The following is a 20,512-nucleotide window of genomic DNA, read 5'->3' as shown; positions in this document are numbered from 1 at the left end:
TATTACCTAACATAAAATATATCTAAAAATTTTACATTGCTTCAAAATATGGATCTCTCATCTCTTGGTAGGCCTTGATTAAAAGTGAATACCATAGAAGAAGATCACGTCGTGTATCTATTGAATCCCCAATTCTCTATCTAGTCTCTTGAAGATGCACTTAAAGCACGGAAGTGGAAGGGAGACCTTGACCATGAATGAATGGGGAGTTAGTATAGTCAAACATTTCTCAAAAGAGTCTTGTCTTGCATGGTCATGCATGTTTAATTTTTCTTTATTGATAAAGAAAGAAGAAAATCATACACGCACTAGCCGACCAAACTTCCCTCCAAATAAGACCAAGAAACTCATGTTTACATTTTCCTTGAAGATATTGACGAAACTTCCTCTTTTAAAATTCATTTTCAAACACGGACTTTGTCTTTCGTATCTCTACATGCACCCACCACCTTCCTCTCTTCTGCCTCTTTAGAAAACCCTATCATATATGTCTATATAATATATGTTTCATTCATCCATCCATTCATAGTCATACACAGAAATTCTATAGCTCCAAGATCTCCTCTAAGACGCTTCTTTGTGATTCATTTTATTCTCTTTCATTGATATACAAACACCATGGAAAAGAGTTTCTTGTCTGAATACAAACAATCTTCTTCTCTCACTTTCTTTGCTCTGATCAACTTGTTCCTTATCAAATTTGGCAGATGGGTTTCTTCTACCCGCATCTTTTTATTCAGATTCTTTACTCTTCTTCAACACCATCAACGTGTTTCACACAAACATGAGAATTTAACCAAACACCACATAGAAGAACAACAAGAAGAAGAGTATGATGATCTCTGTAGAGAAGACGCAGAGATGGTTATGAGAAGGTTAGGACTTTCTACCGACCAAGAAAGCGATGAGCTTCAAGAACGCTACAGTTCCACGGAGATCTCAAGTTTGTTCAAAAGTAATGAAGCGAGCTTAGCGGAAGTGAAGCAAGCTTTTGATGTCTTCGATGAAAACAGAGATGGCTTTATCGACGCTACAGAGTTGCAGAGAGTTTTGACAATCTTAGGTTTCAAAGAAGCATCTCACCTAGAGAATTGCTCGGCTATGATCAGATCATCAAATGATAACAAAGAAGAGAGAATCGATTTTAACGGATTTGTGAAATTCATGGAGAATAATAGCTTGTGATAAATCAGATATGGTTTATCTATTCTTTTGTTTCATTTAACATATATCTGCTTCTTGATTCTCATGTTTTTCTTTGTTTTTTTTTGGGATGAAATTTTGTAATTGCTATAACACTCATATGCCATTAATCAAAACTTTCATGATATTTTGGGAACATTTTAGTAATTTCCGGGCTTCCAAAATAAACTCATAAGTCGTAACATAAGATAATACATCAAATAATCACTTCTCTCCGAAATTTGGAACCAATGATCGAAATCACATACTTTCTCTTTTTTGACTATGATCCATCTTAAGCTCAGAGGGGCTAAGATGAGTGTAAACAGAGAAAATAATCTGAGCCTTACATTGAGGAATCTCGTCACACTCAAAGTAATACCAATCTTGGAGCAACTGCACTTGGAAGCAAAACTTCTTAGAAAATTGATAAGATCCTATCTGAGTGACAGAAAGGGGAGAAGATTGAGGAAGAGCAAAGGTAGAAGAGAAGATAGAGAGGAAGACCAGTTTGATATTTGTGATCAAAATGCATGAGCTTACTGCTTATGCTAGTTAAGTTTCACTCATGTGGAATGCAAAACTGCTATAGTTTACTTGGTCTTTGATTCAACTATATGCTGAGTGTTTCATTTTGTAACATGTTATTCAACATTTGGTTAAGAAATTCAATAAATAGCACATGGAGTAAAAGAAATAAAGACACTTGATTTCTTAGCTTGTCATGTTAATGGCTTACAAACGAAATGGATTTTGATAATAATAATAGTAATCAAGTCTTTATTAGCTCCTAGTCTTCTTTTTCTCTCTAAATGTTGGGGTTTTGGTAGCCGACCCCAAGAAAATCTATAAATGCTGGAGGTTTGGTGGTCTCAAAATATCTGGCCACCACTCTATGTTCTGCAGATGATGATGATGATGATGATGATGATGATGCCGAGAGTGATGGTGATGATGGTTGCAGTGTCAGTGCTAAGGAATCTGCAGGGAAGGTTGAGCAGTGATGATGCGGGCCCTGCATCGGCATGCGTGAAGAACAATACTCTTCTTGTAGATACTGAGCTTTCAGGTTAGTTGTGTACTCTTTTAACGTTTCCCAGCTGTTCTTTTCCAGATTCATAGCTTCACCATCTACAGTACCTGCAAACACACACACATAAACATGAAAGCTTAAAAATCACCAGTATAAACATGAAGCTTTAACATGTATACTAGATAGAGTAAGAAGAAGACACAAACCAGGAGGGATATTGAAGGTTTTTTTATCTGAAGTAGGATTATAAGCATACTCATTGATACTCCTTAGGTAAGAAGTTGATTGTTGCCTCAACTTTCTTGCCATGAGGACATGCCAGTGATTCTTCAAGGCATTGTCTGTTCTTCCATCAAAAAGCTTAGCAATCATAGCCCATTTGCTACCAAATGCTCTGTGAGCTGCAAGTAGCCTCTCTTCTTCCTCAACGCTGAAAGCTCTTTTGTTGATCCTCGGGTCTAGCTGGTTAAACCACCTCAATCTGCAACTCTTTCCTTTTAACAACACAAGAAAGAAAAGAAAGAAAAAAAACACATTTTAAGTTCACTTTCTCCGGAAAATAGCAGAGGAAATATATATATTTTTTTAACCTGTTCTTCTTCCTTGCATCTTCTCTGCAATGTGGTTCCAGTTTTGAGGACCGTAGACAGCAACAAGTTCCATCAGCTGCGAATCCTCAGAGATTCTCCAATGTCCTCTGCTACAACCCCTAGAAGAACCTCTCTGCTTCTTCTTGAATTCATCACTCTTCTTCAGCATGCTTCTTTTATTAGAGAACTCCACTGCCTTGTTTTCTCCAAAGCCATTAAATGCTCCTCTGCACTGAAGATCAAAAGGGTATTCTTGGAAACAAGAAAAATCCATGTAGCTCTTCTCTTGGTCTCATATATTCACACAGAGAGATAATATATACATGGAGATAAAGCATGTGATGTTTGGATCTGGTGATGGCTATGTTATCGTATGCAAATCTTTTTGATTGCCAAAAATGGAAACCTGAGGACAGAGAAGAATAGGTCTGAGGAGAGAAGAGTATATATGGAAATAGAAAGAAACCCCACGCATACATCTTTCATGGTTGCTCTGTTAAGAACAGTTTCAGTTCTCTGACATCATGTTTTTTTTTTTTCACAAATTGAAATTTTATTAAAGGACCAAGTCCAAACCAAACGGCTACAAACCAGCCTACACGGCCCAACAAAAAGAAAACAAAAGGGCCCGATAAACACAACAACAAAGGCTAAAAGCCCAACCCGCGATTCACGCAACTTAACCAAACCCACATGTCCCATTAAATCCTGAACGCCGTCCACGTGTGCAAATCGCCGGTAAAACGCGACACACGCGTCACCAGATCGCCACACCATGGCCCAAAGACCGAGATTTTCGCCGGAAACCCACCGGAGACAAACCATCGCGCCCCACATCGCATCCAACATCACGTCCAGCATCGCCGCTCACACTTTATCACCGAAGGACTTCATCGAGTTCACATCGAGATCTCATTCAGTTCATCCTAGCACACTGACGACTGCAAACCAAACTCTTCCCATGCTTCTTCCCCACCGTAGCTCCACCGCCGGAGAGCTTCCATCGAAGTCTTACCAAGATTTCATCCGCCGGAAACCGAAGCCGGAACACCGAAAAGAAAACCAAAACCAGAAGGAATCAAAACCGAAGATCCAAAAGTCGGCGAGGTTCGGCTGAAGAAGCCTCTACCCCCCGCGGTCTGTAGCCGGCGTCGGCGGAGCTGCGCAAACCTCCACCTCCCGGAGGTAATTACCAGTCGTAAAAATCAAAGCCAAAAGAGAAAAAACAAACATGCTCGGAAGAAGAAACGCTAATCATAACATTCAAGACCGGACCGACGGTGGCTAAGGGAGCCAACTCCGTCGGCCGGAAAATCCTAATACGGCGGCTTTTTCTCTAGAAAGAGGTTTTTTTTTAAACGTCTGCATATTACTGATCAGGAAATGAAAAAGGCCATACACAAAAGGCCATACAACAAAGAAGAGTTAAAACGCTCAACCTTAATAATAAAGATCTACGAGCGTAAGAAAGCAGCTTCTCTGTTGATTAAATGATGAAGCCACGCAGGTCCTCCGAGGGCTAAGTAAGATTGGAATCTTCCATCCCTGAGCACACTCTTCGCAATTTCTCTAGCAACTCTGTTTGAAATCGGGGATTTCAATTGAAACGCAACTGCAGGAAACTGTGCACACAAACCTTGAATCCGACTGAGGATGATACGGTATCTGGGCCAGTCTATTGCCTTCCCTATTGCTGCAAATAAATCATGAAAATCAGCAGCAAAAACCACTTCCTGATAACCAAGTTCTTTCAAACTCCTCAACGCCCATTCCAAACAACGGAGTTCAGCCGTAAGTCTATTTGGTGAGAACGTGAAGGCGTCCCTCGCATGGTGGAGCACATTACCAGATGGATCCCTAATGATAAACGCCCCCCCCACTATGTAGTTTTGCGTTTCTCCAGTTCGCATGGATATTGCATTTCACAAAGCCAGGAATCGGGGGTTCCCACTTCTTACCTTCCTCCAGTAAACCATTCACAGTCTCTTCATTTGCTTGACTATCATTGAGCTCAGTCCACAGTCTTGCATCATCCCTTATCAGTTGCAGCTGCACCTCAATGGAGATTTGAGTTTCCGCGTAAAGAACAGAGTTTCTATTCTTCCAGATCGTCCAGAAAATCCATGGGATAGTTTGGCGTTGAGCTACCGGTAAACTCGGTTCCGTCATCAGCTTAAGATGTAACAAAAGAAGCTCACTCAACGACTGGTCACTTTGAGCTACTACCGGAGTAAAACCCATTCGTGCCCATATGTCTTGCGCCACCGGACAGAGAAATAACACATGCGCAATGGATTCGTTGGCGCCCGAACAGAGCTTGCAATTAGCTTCAACGTTCATTCCCCTCGTGTTCAGTCTCTCCGCGACCGCTAGAGCACCAGATGCAGCTCTCCAGAGGAAGCTTCTTATTTTAGGAACTGTCGGAGCCTTCCATATCAAACGTTTGAGCTCTAAAACCTCGTGGCTCACCTCATCACCTCCTAACGCCTCTGCTTCTTTTTCTTGAGCTGCAAGAGAGTACCCACTTTTAACAGAGTACGAACCATTGGGAGTGAAAGCCCATATCTCTCTATCTTGAGATGCTCCTGTCGGTAACTGAGTAATACGTTGAACTTCGTTGATGGGAAACAACTCATTCAACAAATTCACATTCCAGCTCCCATCACTATTAATTAGAGCGCTCACTTTGAGGTTAGCATCGAATATGATTTGCTTGCTGACTGGTCTACGGGGAGTGTCATCCATAATCCATTTCTCTGACCACACAAACGTCGATGCTCCATCTCCTATAGACTTGATTAACCCTTTTTGCAAGAGGTCACGTCCAAAAAGAATACTACGCCATGCATAAGATGGACGTATGCCTTTTCCACAGTCCATGAAGCTTCGGTTATTGAAATACCGTCCTTTATAAATCTGTGCGATTAGACTCTCAGGGTTGTTTAGTAACCTCCAGGCCTGCTTTGCCAATAAAGCCTGATTAAAATCTTCCATATCTCTAAAACCAAGGCCCCCGTTCTCCTTTGAGATACACATCTTCTTCCAAGAGATCCAATGGATCTTTCTCTTCTCTCCGCATTCATCCCACCAGAAACTTGCCATAGCACTCATAATCTTTTGACAATGATGCTTTATCAACCTGAAACAAGACATTGCATACACCGGTAACGCCATCGCTATGGACTTGAGTAAAACCTCCTTGCCGCCCAAGGACAACTTCTTAGCAAACCAACCTCGAAGTCTCTTATTCAGCTTCTCTCCAATGAAAGCAAGGAGCTTCTGCTTAGAACCACTGAAGCATTCCGGCAAGCCTAAGTATTTTCCATCCCCACCTTCATTCTCGATACCCAGAAACTCAGCCAATACACGCTTCATCACTGCATCAATACCTGCTCCATAAGTGATCGCCGACTTCTGGAAGTTAATAACCTGACCGGAGGAGTCTCCATATAGCTTGAGGCGTCGTAAGAACTCGGAGCATTCAGCCAAAGTAGCTCTACAGAGAAAGAAACTATCATCAGCAAATAGGAGATGTTGAACCGATGGACAGTTCGATGCTATCTTCATGCATGTGATCCTCCCATTCTGCTCCCCCTGGTTCATTGTGTGAATTAACGCCTCTGCACATAGTATAAAAAGAAAAGGAGAAAGAGGATCTCCTTGTCTGATACCACGTTGAGGAGTAATGTGGCCATATGCTTGCCCATTCAGTAGCACCGAGTAGGAAACTGACCGCACACAGCTCATAATCCAAGCAATCCATGTAGAATGAAAACCAACTTGGAGAACAAGGCTTCCAAGAAATTCCACTCCACCCTATCATACGCCTTGGACATATCAGTTTTAATGGCTATGAAATCTGATTTGCACATAGGGTTGGTCCTCAAACCATGAACCATCTCATGTGCAATGAGCAAGTTATCAGAGATAAGGCGACCTCCTACAAAAGCTCCTTGAGCTGGTGAGATTATATGCGGCAAGATGGTCTTGAGCCGATCACACATCACCTTGGAGACAATTTTGTAGACCACAGAACACAAGCTAATAGGTCTTAGATCCTTCATCTGATTCGGGTTGAGAACTTTAGGCAATAGACAGAGCTCTGTGAAGTTCCAGTCCATAGGGAGCTGACCTGACTCAAAGAAGTTCCGCACCTCCTTCGTCACTTGCTGGCCTGTGATGTTCCAAAACTTCTGGAAAAAATGACCTGTCATCCCCATCAACACCCGGGGAGCTATCGCATTTTGATTGCCTTCACCGCACTCTTGATCTCCGCATCTGATACCGGTTTAATCAGGTCTCTGTTCATTCGCTCTGTTACCCTTGGCGTCATTCCTTCCAACAACTCAACTGGAGAAGCAGACCCATTTGAAGTGAACAATCAGTGAATAGTCAACCGCTATCTTCCCTTTCATATCTTCATCGAAGTGCTCCGACCATCAGGACTGATCAAAGAATGAACCTTATTCTTCATCCTCCTAGACTCCACCCAACCATGAAAGACTTTAGTATTCTTGTCACCAACTCGTAGCCAAGAATTTTTACTCCGTTGTTGCAAAAAGTCTCCTCTTCTTGATATGCCTTTTCCAACTCCAGACGCATCATTGGCAGTCTCGCGAGATCAGGTCTGATTTTACTCTCCTCCACCTCCAACTCTCTGCGCAACTTCATGATGCTCATATTAGAGTTCACATTAGCTGTTCGCTTCCATTTTGATAGCTCCATTCTACAAGAACGGATGCGCTCCGATACAGATGCCTCCCCTGAGGGATTACCCACGCTCCAGCCTCTACGTATGATCTCCTGAATCCCAGGTTTAGCACACCATCTTTTATCAAAAGTAAACCTTCCTGTCTCCTCTGCACTGTAGCATCCAGTCCCGTGAAAATCGGTCTATGGTCAGAACCTGTCTTCTCCAGATAGAACGAGTGAGAGTTTGGGAAGAGACGAAACCATTCAGCGTTTCCGAACGCCTATCCAATCTGCATTGAACCCACACCTTTTCTTTAACACCATTGCTCATGATCTCTCTAACTCCAGCCCAAGATAATCGGTTGCCTGAGCTCGGTATCTCTTTCAGCCTGCAGTCGCGCGCAAACGCCCAAGATAATCGGTTGCCTGAGCTCGGTATCTCTTTTCTCTGACATCATGTTTTCAAAAAAACAAAAACAAAAACTCGTTTTAATATAAAACATAAACAAAAACTCGTTTTAATATTTGTCACCTTTTATTCTTCTCCCCACGTTTTCTGAAATATTCCATTTCCTTATACATGTATAAATGTAGTTGTATAAAACCAAGAATATGCACAACCATTTTTAGATGTAATTCATATGTAACATGTATGTGTGTATTTTAGTATGCATATGCAAGTTCTAAGCATTATTTAAGGAATAACAGAACAAGTAGTACTTAAGCTCATAGTGGCAAAAACATGTACATTCAGAAAAAGATATCATATCACTACACTATCCTTCAAGGTTCGAATAAGGCCTTGATTGGTAGAGCATTAGCATCAATGCTACACATTATCCAATCAACATTTGTTTGAAAAGCATTTAGAAAAGCATTTACTAAATGCTAATGCTCTCTAAATGCTCTCTAGCAAATGCTCTCATATGAAACTTTTGGAAGAGCATTTGCATTTACAATTTATAAATTTAAGAAATAAATATAATTAGTTCATTTATTTGATTTAATATTATCATAAAATTATTTTTATATCCAGAAATAAAATTTGATTTCTAAAATAAATTTACAATATAAATATTTTTTTAAATAGTATTTTCACATTAAAAATATAATTTAATTATATAAATTATATTATATTTTAAATGCAAAATATTATTTTTAAAAATAAATTATTTTATTGTAATTTTATTTTTTTTAAAATAAAATTTCGATAAAATTTCTATCTCTTTTATATATTAATATATAAAATAAAAAGATATATATAATGATAATTTATTTATTCTTTTAATATATTTCAAATTATTTTATATCCAAAAATAAATTTATGTTTTATTTATTTTAATAATATTGAAAATTATTTTATATCCAAAATAAAAATTTTTTATTTTAAAAACAAATACATTCTATTCAAAAATAATAATATTTCACATTTAAAATTTAATTTATGTTATTAATTAAGATTCATTATTTTTAATAACAAATATATTATTAATATATTATATATATGTATATATATATAATTTCAAAAAATAATTTATTTATAAACTAACTTTTATAAAAAACTTAAAAATTGTATACTGCTACTGCTCCTACCAATCATCTTATTAAAAATTTTAATAAGAGCAATACATGTTCTGCAGCATACTGTTTGTACAGCATACTGCTACTGTCTCTTCATCAGCTGTACCAATCAAGGCCTAAGTTTCTTAAGCCAAACTTAAGCCCATCAAACATATATTAATTTTGCTTGGTGTTTGGCTGCTAATTGTAATCTAATCCACAAAAGTGCAGAGATAATACATACATGAATCCTAATATATTACACGTTTTTTTTTTGAAAAAAAATATTTACAAAGTTTATAGCCTACTTTTTTTGTTTTAAAAGCCTACTTCGAATAAGCACTCATATAAAATACTGAGCCATTTCATTTTTAATAACAAATATCACTTTCTTTTTAATATAAAACGAGAATTTGTCTATTTTTTTCTTTTTCTTTTTTTGGTCCTCGTTCACACCATTTGGCTACATATCACTATCAGTCCAAACATCAATTGGTTATCCAAAAAAGACCCAACTTGGAACCGAAAATTATAAGAAACCGAAGCAAACCAAACCGGTATAGAATATAAAATCATTAAATGATTTTACTAGTTGTTAATATCTGAACTGCCCTCCGGTGTAGGTCTGGCCAAAGGACCAAGTGGGAGGAGCAACATTGTACGACACGACGCTTCGGCGATCACTTGTGGTCACAACAAACGACAGACTTTGACCGTTGAGATAAGAGTTGCTTTGCCAGTTTTGCCCCCAGTTTCTTGACATTAATTGCCATCTTGAACGTGACCCTCTCATCGACACTGAGTGTACGTCCCCGGCTCCACCTACGTTTGTGACCAGAACCAAGTTAAAATATGAGTGGCCGTTGATCGTGAACCTTATCCCGCCTCTTCTTCTGCACCGAACCCTATAAAAAACAATTATTATAGAGGCACCACAAGTCAAGTCTATTAATGACTTAATACCCAATTTCTACTACATTTATAAACTGGTCCAAAGTAGTAAAGGCGTATTTATGAATCTAAATTCCATGAACACGTATCTTCTGTACACTGTTTAGGCATAGTTACATTTTATAGAGGAATACTGCTTAGATAGGAGCCTACTCAAAAACATTTAAACCGATTTTTCAAAAAAAAAAAAATTGGATTGTGTTACAAAAAAAAAGAAAAATCATTTTGGAAAATACATTAAAAAAATAATCATTAAAACTATAATCCATTTTCCACTTAAGCGGAATCTCTAGGCGTCCGATTTTTATTCACACAAACTACACATATAGTTGAGTACTACTATGTGCAATTCCATGACAGTAAATAACCCATTGTGAGGGGTTTAGTAAATTAGTACCTTCTGTACATAACCGGAATGATGCCGGACTTGTAAAGAGCGATGTGTTCGTAGATGGGCTGAGAAAGATCGAAAATGGTGGTTGGGAGGATCGCAGGCGCCACCAGGAGGGCAAAAGTTAGTGGCAGTGACCACAATGGACCGGCCTTGTATGCACCACTGAGGATCGTTGACACACTTCAGCTCGAAACACGCACCGCAACTAAGTCCATTGTCGAATAACGCCGTGCTCAGCGCCGCCGTCTCTGTTCCGTAACCTTGGCCATACAGATTCCCGTACCCACATGCTCCACCTTTTTTTTATTAATTAAAGCAAATGGTTTTAGTACCCACATGCATATAGTGTAAACGCAAACGTAAAAGTCGACAAACATTTGTAAGATTTTTATTTTGTTTACGTACGGAGTTTGCATTTATTTTTCTAAAAATTCTTCTGAAAATTTTAAATCTTGTGTTAGAAAAATTAGTTTAAAGACAATAATTTATACCCATGTGAAAAAGATTATGTGATATGCATATAACATCAAAGAGTCGATTTGCTCTGTTAGTATAATATAATATTTTTATCCGTTGAAATCATTTGCATGAAACAAGAGGGCTAGCTAGCTCTGATAACATGAGATTAAGCCTGAGGTGGAATGAATAAATTACCCTTTTTCAGTTAATTATAGTGATGCAAGTGAACATAAGAATTGAAGGGTTTTTGTTAGAGATCAATAAGGTACCCATTGTGCCGGAAGCATCACCCCCGCCGTAGAAAGTGGCATGAGCGTTGATCCAAGGTCCTCCGTGGCCGCCGGGATGATGGCCGCCACGACGGTAGAAGCCTTGAACGCCGATGGAAACTGCTAGGACATGCAGCAGGAGAGCCGAGATTACTAAAACTCCCATGATGAAGCAATCAGTTACAACACAAAGGGAGAAAAAAAAAAACAAGAGCACCTAATTAATGTTTATAGTTTTCTGCCAATCTGAAAGTTTGGTGTGATGAAATTGAGGAAGAAGAAAGTTTGGTATAAATAGGAAGAAGGGTTCAGACAAAGTTTTAGCTGTAATGAATCAACCCGGGTCCATGCAACTGCTTCTTGGTCTCCATTATAATCTGTTAATTAGTTGTTTTTTCATTTTAAGTGTTTAGTTTGTATAAAGTTAAAAAAGTTCAATAAAATCATAAAAAGGATATTGAACCGCGTAAAGAGATAAAGGAGAGGTGAATTTCACTGTAAGTCTATAAGAGGTCAAAGAAAACTTTTTTTTTTTTGAAAAAAGGGCACAAGGTCAAAGAAAACTTGTTAAAAACGAGTTGGAATCTTCAACTCAAAATTAGTACATGGCAATGGTGATACTGTAGTTACCAGTTCTTTTTCTTCTTCTTCTCTTTCTTTTTTAAAGTATAGATCAAGTTTTGATCATTTTAAGTGTCAGAAAGTCATCATACGCAGACACGATTTGGACAATAGTTTACAACTAATAAATTATGCGGTTTGATTGTTCGAGACATGCAATATAGAGCTCAATAAATAATTCCTGAGAACTTAACAGTGCAATTTAATTTGTGTCCACTTTGCACTGGAATCTACTATTGTTTTAATTTGACGCTTGCATAAGAAACCTTGTTACTTTCAAGTTTATTTTTTGTTAAATACTTTCAAGTTTAAATTTTTTTATGTCAACTAAGTTTAATTTTGTTATCTTACAAAATATCTTATATTTTTTATCTACATCGAGCACTTGAATAATTTCAAATTTATATACACTAAACAAAATATGCCGAAGTATCCATGGCAACATAAAAATAGAGGAGCTAACAAGTTGCTCTTTAGAACATTTCATGTGCGATACACCGAATGCGTTTGCTTTTATAAGAAATTGTACCGGTTATTATGTCATAAACATATTGACAATGATAGGAGATGGTCAAGAGATACGTTGTTAATGCTCTATTTTTTTTTTGACGAAATAATGCTCTATTTTCTTTATAAAAAAAATAGAGATACGTTGTAATGATTTGTTGAAAGAATGAAAACTGTGAGTTGCCAAAAAAAAAAAAAAATGAAAACTGTGCTGAAAGAAACCGGATGGACGTGGACTGAACAAAAACGAACCACATGTCATATGTATGTATAAATATTAATATTTTAGTCTTACAAGTTTTCGTATGAATACTATGAAATTTTGAAAGTTTGTTATAGAATCATATGCTATCAGCAATAGAAATGTATGGAATTTGAAAGCATATGCATTATAAATCTGTAGCTAAAACTTGTGAGATATTTTTATAGCTTCTGTTTTCCTTTTTCTTTAAGGTGAACTGATGTAAACAGTACATGTATATACGACATGCAGAGGCGGATCTAGACATACTTTTAATTGGGGGCACAATTATAAACTTCAAGTTAGTAGGGGGCATTTTCATAGAGTTTAAACTAATTACACGAAGAATATCAAAAGTTTGAACATATTACATTCAAGAAAATAAATTTTAGTCGGGGGCACGTGACTCCGTTACGAACAACATACGTCCCGCCCCTGACGGCATGCAGATATTTTTCCACGTTTTACAAGTATGCGAATGAAGTCTTAATCCATACTCAAATTTGGTCGAACATTAGTACCCGTTCTCACATGGATGAAGCATGGTGGTTTAAATATATTGACTTTGACATGACGCTATTTCAACTAATTATGTGGGTGACAAAAATGGTTCAGTTTATCAGTATACAGCTTCTAAGATGTGTGTGTATCCCTCAAATTAGTTAAACCATTTCTCTAATCGGAGTAGGTCATCTACAAAAAATCAAGATTAATACCTGAAGCATGTGAATAGTCGGCTATTTTTGTCAATTAACAGTTTATAACGTCTATAGTGGCGTCAATCATGGTTTTGAGGTTCAAATACAGCTTAGCTTATGAAAGTGATGTGCCCAAAGTCCTTATGCTATGAGAGAAATGAGAGACTATTAGGACATATAAGGGTGGGCATTTTTGGGCATCGGTTTGGTTCTGTTGGAATATTTCGGGTAGTTTGAGTAGAAGGTTAGAGGATCAATTTACTATTTGATCTATTTTCAGTTCGGTTAGGATAATTTTGGGTTCAGTTCGGTTCGGATATTAAAACTAGAAACCGAAAGATATCCAAAAAAATTGGTTCTTATTTGGTTACGGTTTTGGTTTGGCTAGTTCTGGTAGTTCTCCTTCAGATAGTTCAAATAAAATATCGGCTATTTAGGATAAAATATTAAATAATTAGGATGGTTTAGATAAAAATGGATATTTTGGATACAATTATCCGAATACTTCAGATAATTCGAGTAGTTCGGATATTTATAATAATATAGTTATCTTCAAATATTTTTGGATTCTTATAAGAAATTTTTTAGTTATAAATATATATTTAATTATGTTATATGTATATATAACTAATAGTTCTATATATCCGGATATCTCTTCAATTCTCGGTTCTATTTGGTTATTTCGGATATAAAAATATAGGAATTATCGGCTATTTTATTTAAGTTTTCGATTTGGTTCTGATTCAAATATTTTGGTTGGAATATGGTGTGGTTCTGGATTTTTTACCCAGACCTAAAGATATATATGATATAAGGAATTCAGCCAAAAAAACCTTAACTTTGCACGAATTGCCAAAACAAACATGAACTTTTGGGCTGACCAAAAAAACACTAAACTTTTCATTGACTTGCCAATTTAGCACGTCGTCAGTTAATTTAACAAACATCGTTTATTGTTGGTGCTAAAGTGAAACGATGTCGTTTTCAAATGATATGAAACAACGTCGTTTTATATGAGTTGAAAAAATAAAAACAAGTAGTCCCCTGGATTCGAACTTCGGTTGGGTAGAACATAACTATTGGCACTTTAAATGTATTTACTAACATTTTTAATGTTATTTGGTAATCATTGAATATAAAAAAAATTCTAAAAACTTAAATATATCTTTAAAATTCCAAAAAATTGAAAAAGAAATATTTTATAAAATTAATTTTGAAATTAAAATAAAAATAAAAAAAATTCTTAAAAAAATAAAAATCTTTAAAAAATTCAATTTTTTAAAAAAAATTCAATATCTAGCTTAAAAATCGAAATTTAAGAAAAAAATATTTTATTTTATATAAAAATCGATTTTTAAGCTAGATATTGAACTTTTTAATTTTTATTTTCTTAAGAAAAAAAAGAATTTATTTTTCATTTTAGTTTCAAAATTAATTTTATAAAATTATTTCTTTTTCAATTTTGGAATTTTAAAGATATTTTTTAAGTTTTTAGACAATTTTTTTATATTCAATGAGTATCAAATAACATTAAATATGTTAGTAAGTACATTGAAAGTGTCATTAGCCCAGTGGTAAAATACCATATCATATGTCCTATCCAACATGGAATTCAAATCCAGGGGGCTACTTGTTTTTATTTTTCAAATCATATAAAAAACGTCGTTTCATCTCATTTGAAAACGACGTCGTTTTACTTTAACGCCAACAATAAACGACATTGTTTAAAATTGACAAGTCAACGAAAATATTGTTAATTAATTAGAAAGTCAATGAAAGTTAGTGTTTTTTTGGCCAGCCCAAAAATTCATGTTTATTTTGGTAATTTCTGAAAAGCTGAGGTTTTGTTTGGCCGAATTCCCATATGATATAATATATGTATGAAAATATTGGAGCAACATTATTAATGGATTCTCATCCTTGGTCTTCACAGATCTCAACACAAAATAAAATAGATGAGTATTTCAAATGTTTAGATATTCATTAAAAGTATCTCAAAATATTTCATTTAAAATATTTTTGACAAGATATCTAAATATTTGAGATACTCATTTTATTTTGTGTCCAAATCTGTGAGACACCAAGGACGAGAGCCCATTAATAATGGGTCTCTAGAATATTCAGAAAGACAAGGGTCTCGTGAAAGTCTAAAACAACATGGTTTCAAAAGAAAACATAAATTCACAACTAAGTGGCCCAGTAACGAATACGCAAAATGATATACGGCTTTTACATTCATACAAATTGAAGGGTAAGGCCACTAAAGCCGGATTTTTTGACTTGTAGTCTTTTAATTTATTTGACGTGTAGTGTTTTTCCTTTCTTCCTACAATTTGGGACGTGTAAGTGCTTTTTTTACGTCTATTGTTGTTACTTTCCACTTTAGATTTTTTTTTTATCATCGAAAGACTGATCTATTACTCAAGCTTGAGATGGTCTGGGTATCCAGACCGGAATAGAACAACCAAAGTAGCAAAGAGAACGGTGAAAAATACGAGCAGTCCTAGCTAACGAATCAGCTACAACATTTTGATTTCTTGGAATGTAGTGAATGGTAAACTCTGTAAAGCACATCTTTAGCATATTTATCGTTTCTAAACTCTGTAGAGAAGGTTGGCCATGCCTGAGGTTCCTTTATCATTACGATTAGATCCTTACAATCTGTCCCAAATCTTTGGCAGTCCGAATGTTGCAGCATTGTCTCCATTACCCATTTCAAAGCTTTAAGTTCCAAGTGCAAAGGTGTTTCGCGTCTTCTCAAGTTTCTTGTCCCCATGAGCTGTATCTTTCCCGTGCTGTCCTTCCAAGCCCATCCTAATCCAGTGTAATGATCAGTAGAGGTCCATGAACCATCCACCATGCATATATCTCCAAGCTTAAGACTTGTGATTGATCTGAGCTTTGTTCCTGGAGCTGTCGGTATCATCTCCCTAGCATTATGCCATGCCTGACATTCAGATTCCGCATACCTGACTAGTTCCACTGGATCTCTATCTATCCCTCTGAATAGTTTGTCGTTCCTAGCCTTCCAGATATACCATATTATCCAAGGATACAGATCTCTATCATTTTCTGGCTCAATGATATCCTCCAAAACAAGTAATCCATATTGGCGTAGACACTCGAGAGAGGAAACGTTTGTGGATTGGATGGAGTAGAGGATAATGCCCATACTTGTAATGCTGGCGGACATTCAAAGATTGCATGAGTAACTGACTCTTCTGGCTCTGCACATCTTGACAATAATTATCGCATCTCATGTTAAGTCTTGCAAGGTTCCTTGTAACCGCTATTTGTCATGTAATCAGTTGCCAGATGAAGTGACGAATCTTCTGGGGTGCATTTACAGTCCAGGCAAAGGCCTGAAGCTTAGTTATGATAGGTTCTAAGACTTGAACCTCTTCATTTTTCCTCAATATATTTCTGGCTACCCAATATCCAGATTTGACTGTATATTGACCATTTTTGGTATAGCTCCAGCAGAATGTATCACGTTTATGAGTAGGGCTTATGGCCAAACTTTGAATCATGGGAATGTCCTCTTGATCTACATACTGCTCCGGTAGTTGTTCATCCACTCCTTCGTCTGAAAATCAATGAGACTACTGACTAGCATATTTCGGGTTTACCACTGGAACTCTGGGCCGAGCTGATCTAGCTGGTGTCGTCGGGATCCAAGGGTCCTGCCAGACCTTAATTTCATAACCTGAATGGACTTTGTTTGGATACCCAATAATAAAAGTTCCCTCGCCGCTGTAATGCTTGTCCACACATAAGATGGGTTATCAACGGAGCCTAATCGCAAAGGCAAGCTCAAACGGTAGTATTTGCCTCTTAAGACTCTAGCCACTAAAGAATCTGGAAACTGAACTAGACGCCATAGTTGTTTTGCTAAGAGTGCCAAGTTAAACTCATGTATCAAGCGAAAGCCTATACCTCCTTCATCTCTAGGTGCACACATCTTATCCCATGTTGCCCAGTGTATTCCTCTTTTTGGCGGATTAGAACTCCACCAAAATTGTGCTATGGCACTTGCAAGATTCTCGCATATCTCCAAGGGGAGAAAGAAGCTGGACATGACATATGTCGGTAGAGCCAATAGGATCGATTCAATTAGTACTTCTTTCCCTCCTTTCGAAAGCAGTCTTCCCGTCCACCCATTAACTCTATGTGATAACTTCTCCTTTAGAAAGGCAAATAATTTGCATTTAGATCCACTAATATCCTCCGGGATACCTAGGTATGACCCCATTCCTCCTTCATTTTGGATACCAAGGTGTGTCTTTAATCAGCTGTCGCTCACTCGCTGGGATCCTCTTACCAAAGAATAAGGAGGACTTGTTCAAAATTGATACACTGACCTGATGCTTTCCCATATCTTCTGACTACTTTCATTACTTCTTCACATTCACGGGGTCCGCCTTACAAAAGAAAAGGCTATCATCAGCAAAAAGTAGGTGAGAGATCGGGGGCTAGCGCGAACGATTCGCATCCCCGTTATCTTTCCTTGACTTTCCGCGTGATTAAGAAGGCTAACGAGCGCTTCTGTGCATAGAATAAATATGAAAGGAGACAGAGGATCTCCTTGCCTCAGACCTCTCTCTGGGACTATATTTCCTCTTGGGTTCCATTTATCAAGACTTTGTACCTAACCAAGGTGATACATCTCATAATCCAATCAATCCATATCTCTGAAAAACTCATCTTCCGCATGACAGCCTTAATAAATGACCATTTCATCCGGTCATATGCTTTACTCATGTCCGTCTTGATGCCCATTCTCTTCACTTTGCCGGCCGGTTTAGTCCGTAGAGCATGGAACATCTCCTGAGCTATCATGATATTATATGTGATTTGTCTTCCTTCTACAAAGGCTGATTGAGTTTCAAAATTCCTTTGTGGGAGAACCTTCTTTAATCTCTGACATAAGACCTTCGATATAATTTTATAACTAACATTGCAGAGGCTGATAGGTCTAAACTGTGTCATCTCATTCGGCTTTGTCGTCTTAGGAATTAGACAAATATTTGTATCATTTAAGCCCTCCACCATTGTGCCTTGAAAAAGAAATTGATTAACCATACGGGTCAAATCATCTTTCACAATATCCCAATACTTCTGGTAGAAAATTGATGTCATTCCATCTGGTCCCGGTGCTTTTCTGGGTGCATAGCAAAAAGCGCTAGTTTCACCTCCCACTCTGTCACTGGTGATGTGAGATCTTCATTTATGGCACCCGTGATAGTTGTCTTTACCTCCGATAATGCCCTCCGCGATATCCTCTGGATCAGAAGATTCAAAAATTGTCGAAAATAACTAGTAGCAATGGCTACCAGTCCTTCTTCATCTTCTACCACGTTTCCATTTTCGTCCAGAAGTTGTGTTATCCTATTCCTCGCTCTCCGTTGTTTGAGCAGAGGCATGAAAAAATTTAGAATTCCTGTCCCCTCCCTTAACCAGAAAACTCTACTTTCTGTCTCCAAAACATCTCTTCTGCCTTAAGAGCATTAGAGAGTTCTTTTAAAGCAGCAGCAATCTCCTCAGAAGTAGCATCATCATTCGAGTAAAGGTCCTCTACTTTCTCCTTAAGTTCCTCCACTAGTTTTGCCGATTTCACATCATTCTCCCTACGCCATTTACTCAAGGCTTTACGACAACAAGCATATGTTCCATGATGTTCGCTTCAGGAGGCAGGTCATCCGATTTCCATCCTTCAAGAATAACTTGTCTTAATTCCTCATTATCCAGCGAGCGCTTATCAAACTTGAACTTTTTCCTCCTCCTTGGGCCGCCGTACGAGTATGTCTGCTAAGACCGGACGATGATCCGATCCCTAGAGGCGAAGATACTTAACAGACGTGTGTGGGAATTTTCCATGCCAATCCCCATTTCCCACTGCTCTATCTAAGCGACATCTAACAGTTGCTCCTCTTGCTCTTTTTCCAACCAAGAAAGCATGTCGCCCGTGTATGGAAAATCTAGCATAGCACAATCACTCAGCATCTGTCTGAATGGCAAGAAAGAACTATCCGAGCGTTTTCTTCCCCCCACTTTTTCAGTAATGGTCCTTTATTTCATTAAAGTCACCAATCATGAACCAAGGTCCATTTCGAGTTGTTGAAAAACGCGTAAGACGTTCCCAAACCTGACCCTACGTTCTAAAACAGGGTCACCATAAACAAATGTCATGTAGACTTTTATCCATCAATGATTGTCTCAATGTCAATTATTCTGTTATTCGAAAATAAAAACATTAACTTGAAAATCATCCATAAAAAAGAGAGGCTAAACCCCCGTTGAGACCAAGTGGCTCAACGGTAAACAAACGATCAAATCCTAAATCAGCCTGAATGTTTTGCAACATCCGCTTCTTATTCTTCGTTTCAGAAAGGAACACAAGTCCTGGGCGATGCTTCTGACACATCTCCGTAAGGCGTCGAACTGTGAGGTCATTTCCTATCCCTCGACAGTTCCAACTGATTGTCTTCATGGGTTATTCTTTGGGGTTTGCTTGGACCCCCTCAAACCATTTTCTTTCGAAGACGAAAGCATTTCTCTTATCCTTACGTATTATCATTTGTCCTTTACTTTCCCATAAGAAGGAAAGTGTGCTGGCGACCTATGACGTGGCCTTGGCGATCCCCGTTTCATTAGCACTGCTTTCTTGGCCTGTGATCCAAAAGATGGGCCAGGACGTGTCTTTTCTTAAACCAGTCCGAGATGAGTGGCTCTTGGGCTTTCGTCCCGATCGTGAGCCATATCGCTCTGGTACAACTTGTCTCCTTAGCGGAAGATCCTCCTCCATCTCTTTGAGGTTCTCACCCAGCAAGTCATCTTCCTCTACTTTTTCCATTCATAAACGAGTCATGATCCCGACCATGCTAGAAGAGCCAGCAATATCCATACCTTGCAAGCGTCCTATCATCTGATATTCATTGTTATCTTCCTCCATAAGAGAGAAAGGTATTTGTTTTGCAACATTAGTGTCACGAGTCGTTACGTTCTGGTCCTTAGGTTGAGATCGTGAAGGGTGACGATGGCGCTAGCTAGCTTCTTACCACTGTTTTGAGTTGCTTTTCCACTAAGGCTTGTCAAACCACGAACAGTAGAGGTCTCTGTATCAGATTCTCGAGCTTGCACAGAGGCGTTGGTAGATATTCCATCTGTAATCATCAGCGGTGGATTAGCCAAATTCCTATGTTTGTCGGCTGCAAGCTGATGTTTCTCTCTCCAAAGTTTGAGGTCGTTTATGCTCATATGGAGCATAGCGGTGACCGTAGCGAGTAGAAGCACGGACAGGACCAGACTTTCCCTC

The 20,512-nt window shown here is 37.9% G+C and overlaps 2 protein-coding genes and 1 pseudogene across 2 annotated transcripts; 1 reads left to right on the top strand and 2 right to left on the bottom strand.

Moving 5' to 3' along the window:
* The first annotated feature begins 511 nt into the window (after positions 1 to 511).
* LOC130503603 (probable calcium-binding protein CML46) lies at positions 512 to 1,333 on the top strand. The gene has a single exon (XM_056998224.1). It carries the CDS (start codon positions 619 to 621, stop codon positions 1,183 to 1,185), a length of 567 nt encoding a protein of 188 aa, XP_056854204.1. The 5' UTR covers positions 512 to 618; the 3' UTR covers positions 1,186 to 1,333.
* Positions 1,334 to 1,917: 584 nt separating this feature from the next.
* Positions 1,918 to 4,158, bottom strand: LOC108807930 (transcription factor MYB54-like). The gene is made up of 3 exons (XM_018580152.2): positions 2,806 to 4,158; positions 2,422 to 2,709; positions 1,918 to 2,322 (listed from the first exon to the last, which is right to left on the bottom strand). The coding sequence occupies exons 1-3, from the start codon at positions 3,077 to 3,079 to the stop codon at positions 1,991 to 1,993; spliced, it is 894 nt and encodes a 297-aa protein (XP_018435654.2). The 5' UTR covers positions 3,080 to 4,158; the 3' UTR covers positions 1,918 to 1,990.
* A 5,395-nt stretch (positions 4,159 to 9,553) lies between these two features.
* LOC130503604 (expansin-A5-like) lies at positions 9,554 to 11,318 on the bottom strand (annotated as a pseudogene).
* Between the last annotated feature and the right edge of the window lie 9,194 nt (positions 11,319 to 20,512).

Source organism: Raphanus sativus, unplaced genomic scaffold (assembly GCF_000801105.2).
Source record: "Raphanus sativus cultivar WK10039 unplaced genomic scaffold, ASM80110v3 Scaffold1054, whole genome shotgun sequence".
In the NCBI taxonomy this organism is placed as follows: Eukaryota; Viridiplantae; Streptophyta; class Magnoliopsida; order Brassicales; family Brassicaceae; genus Raphanus; species Raphanus sativus.
The sequence above is the reverse complement of the archived record's forward strand: the minus strand, read 5'-3'. Positions and strand labels throughout refer to the sequence as shown.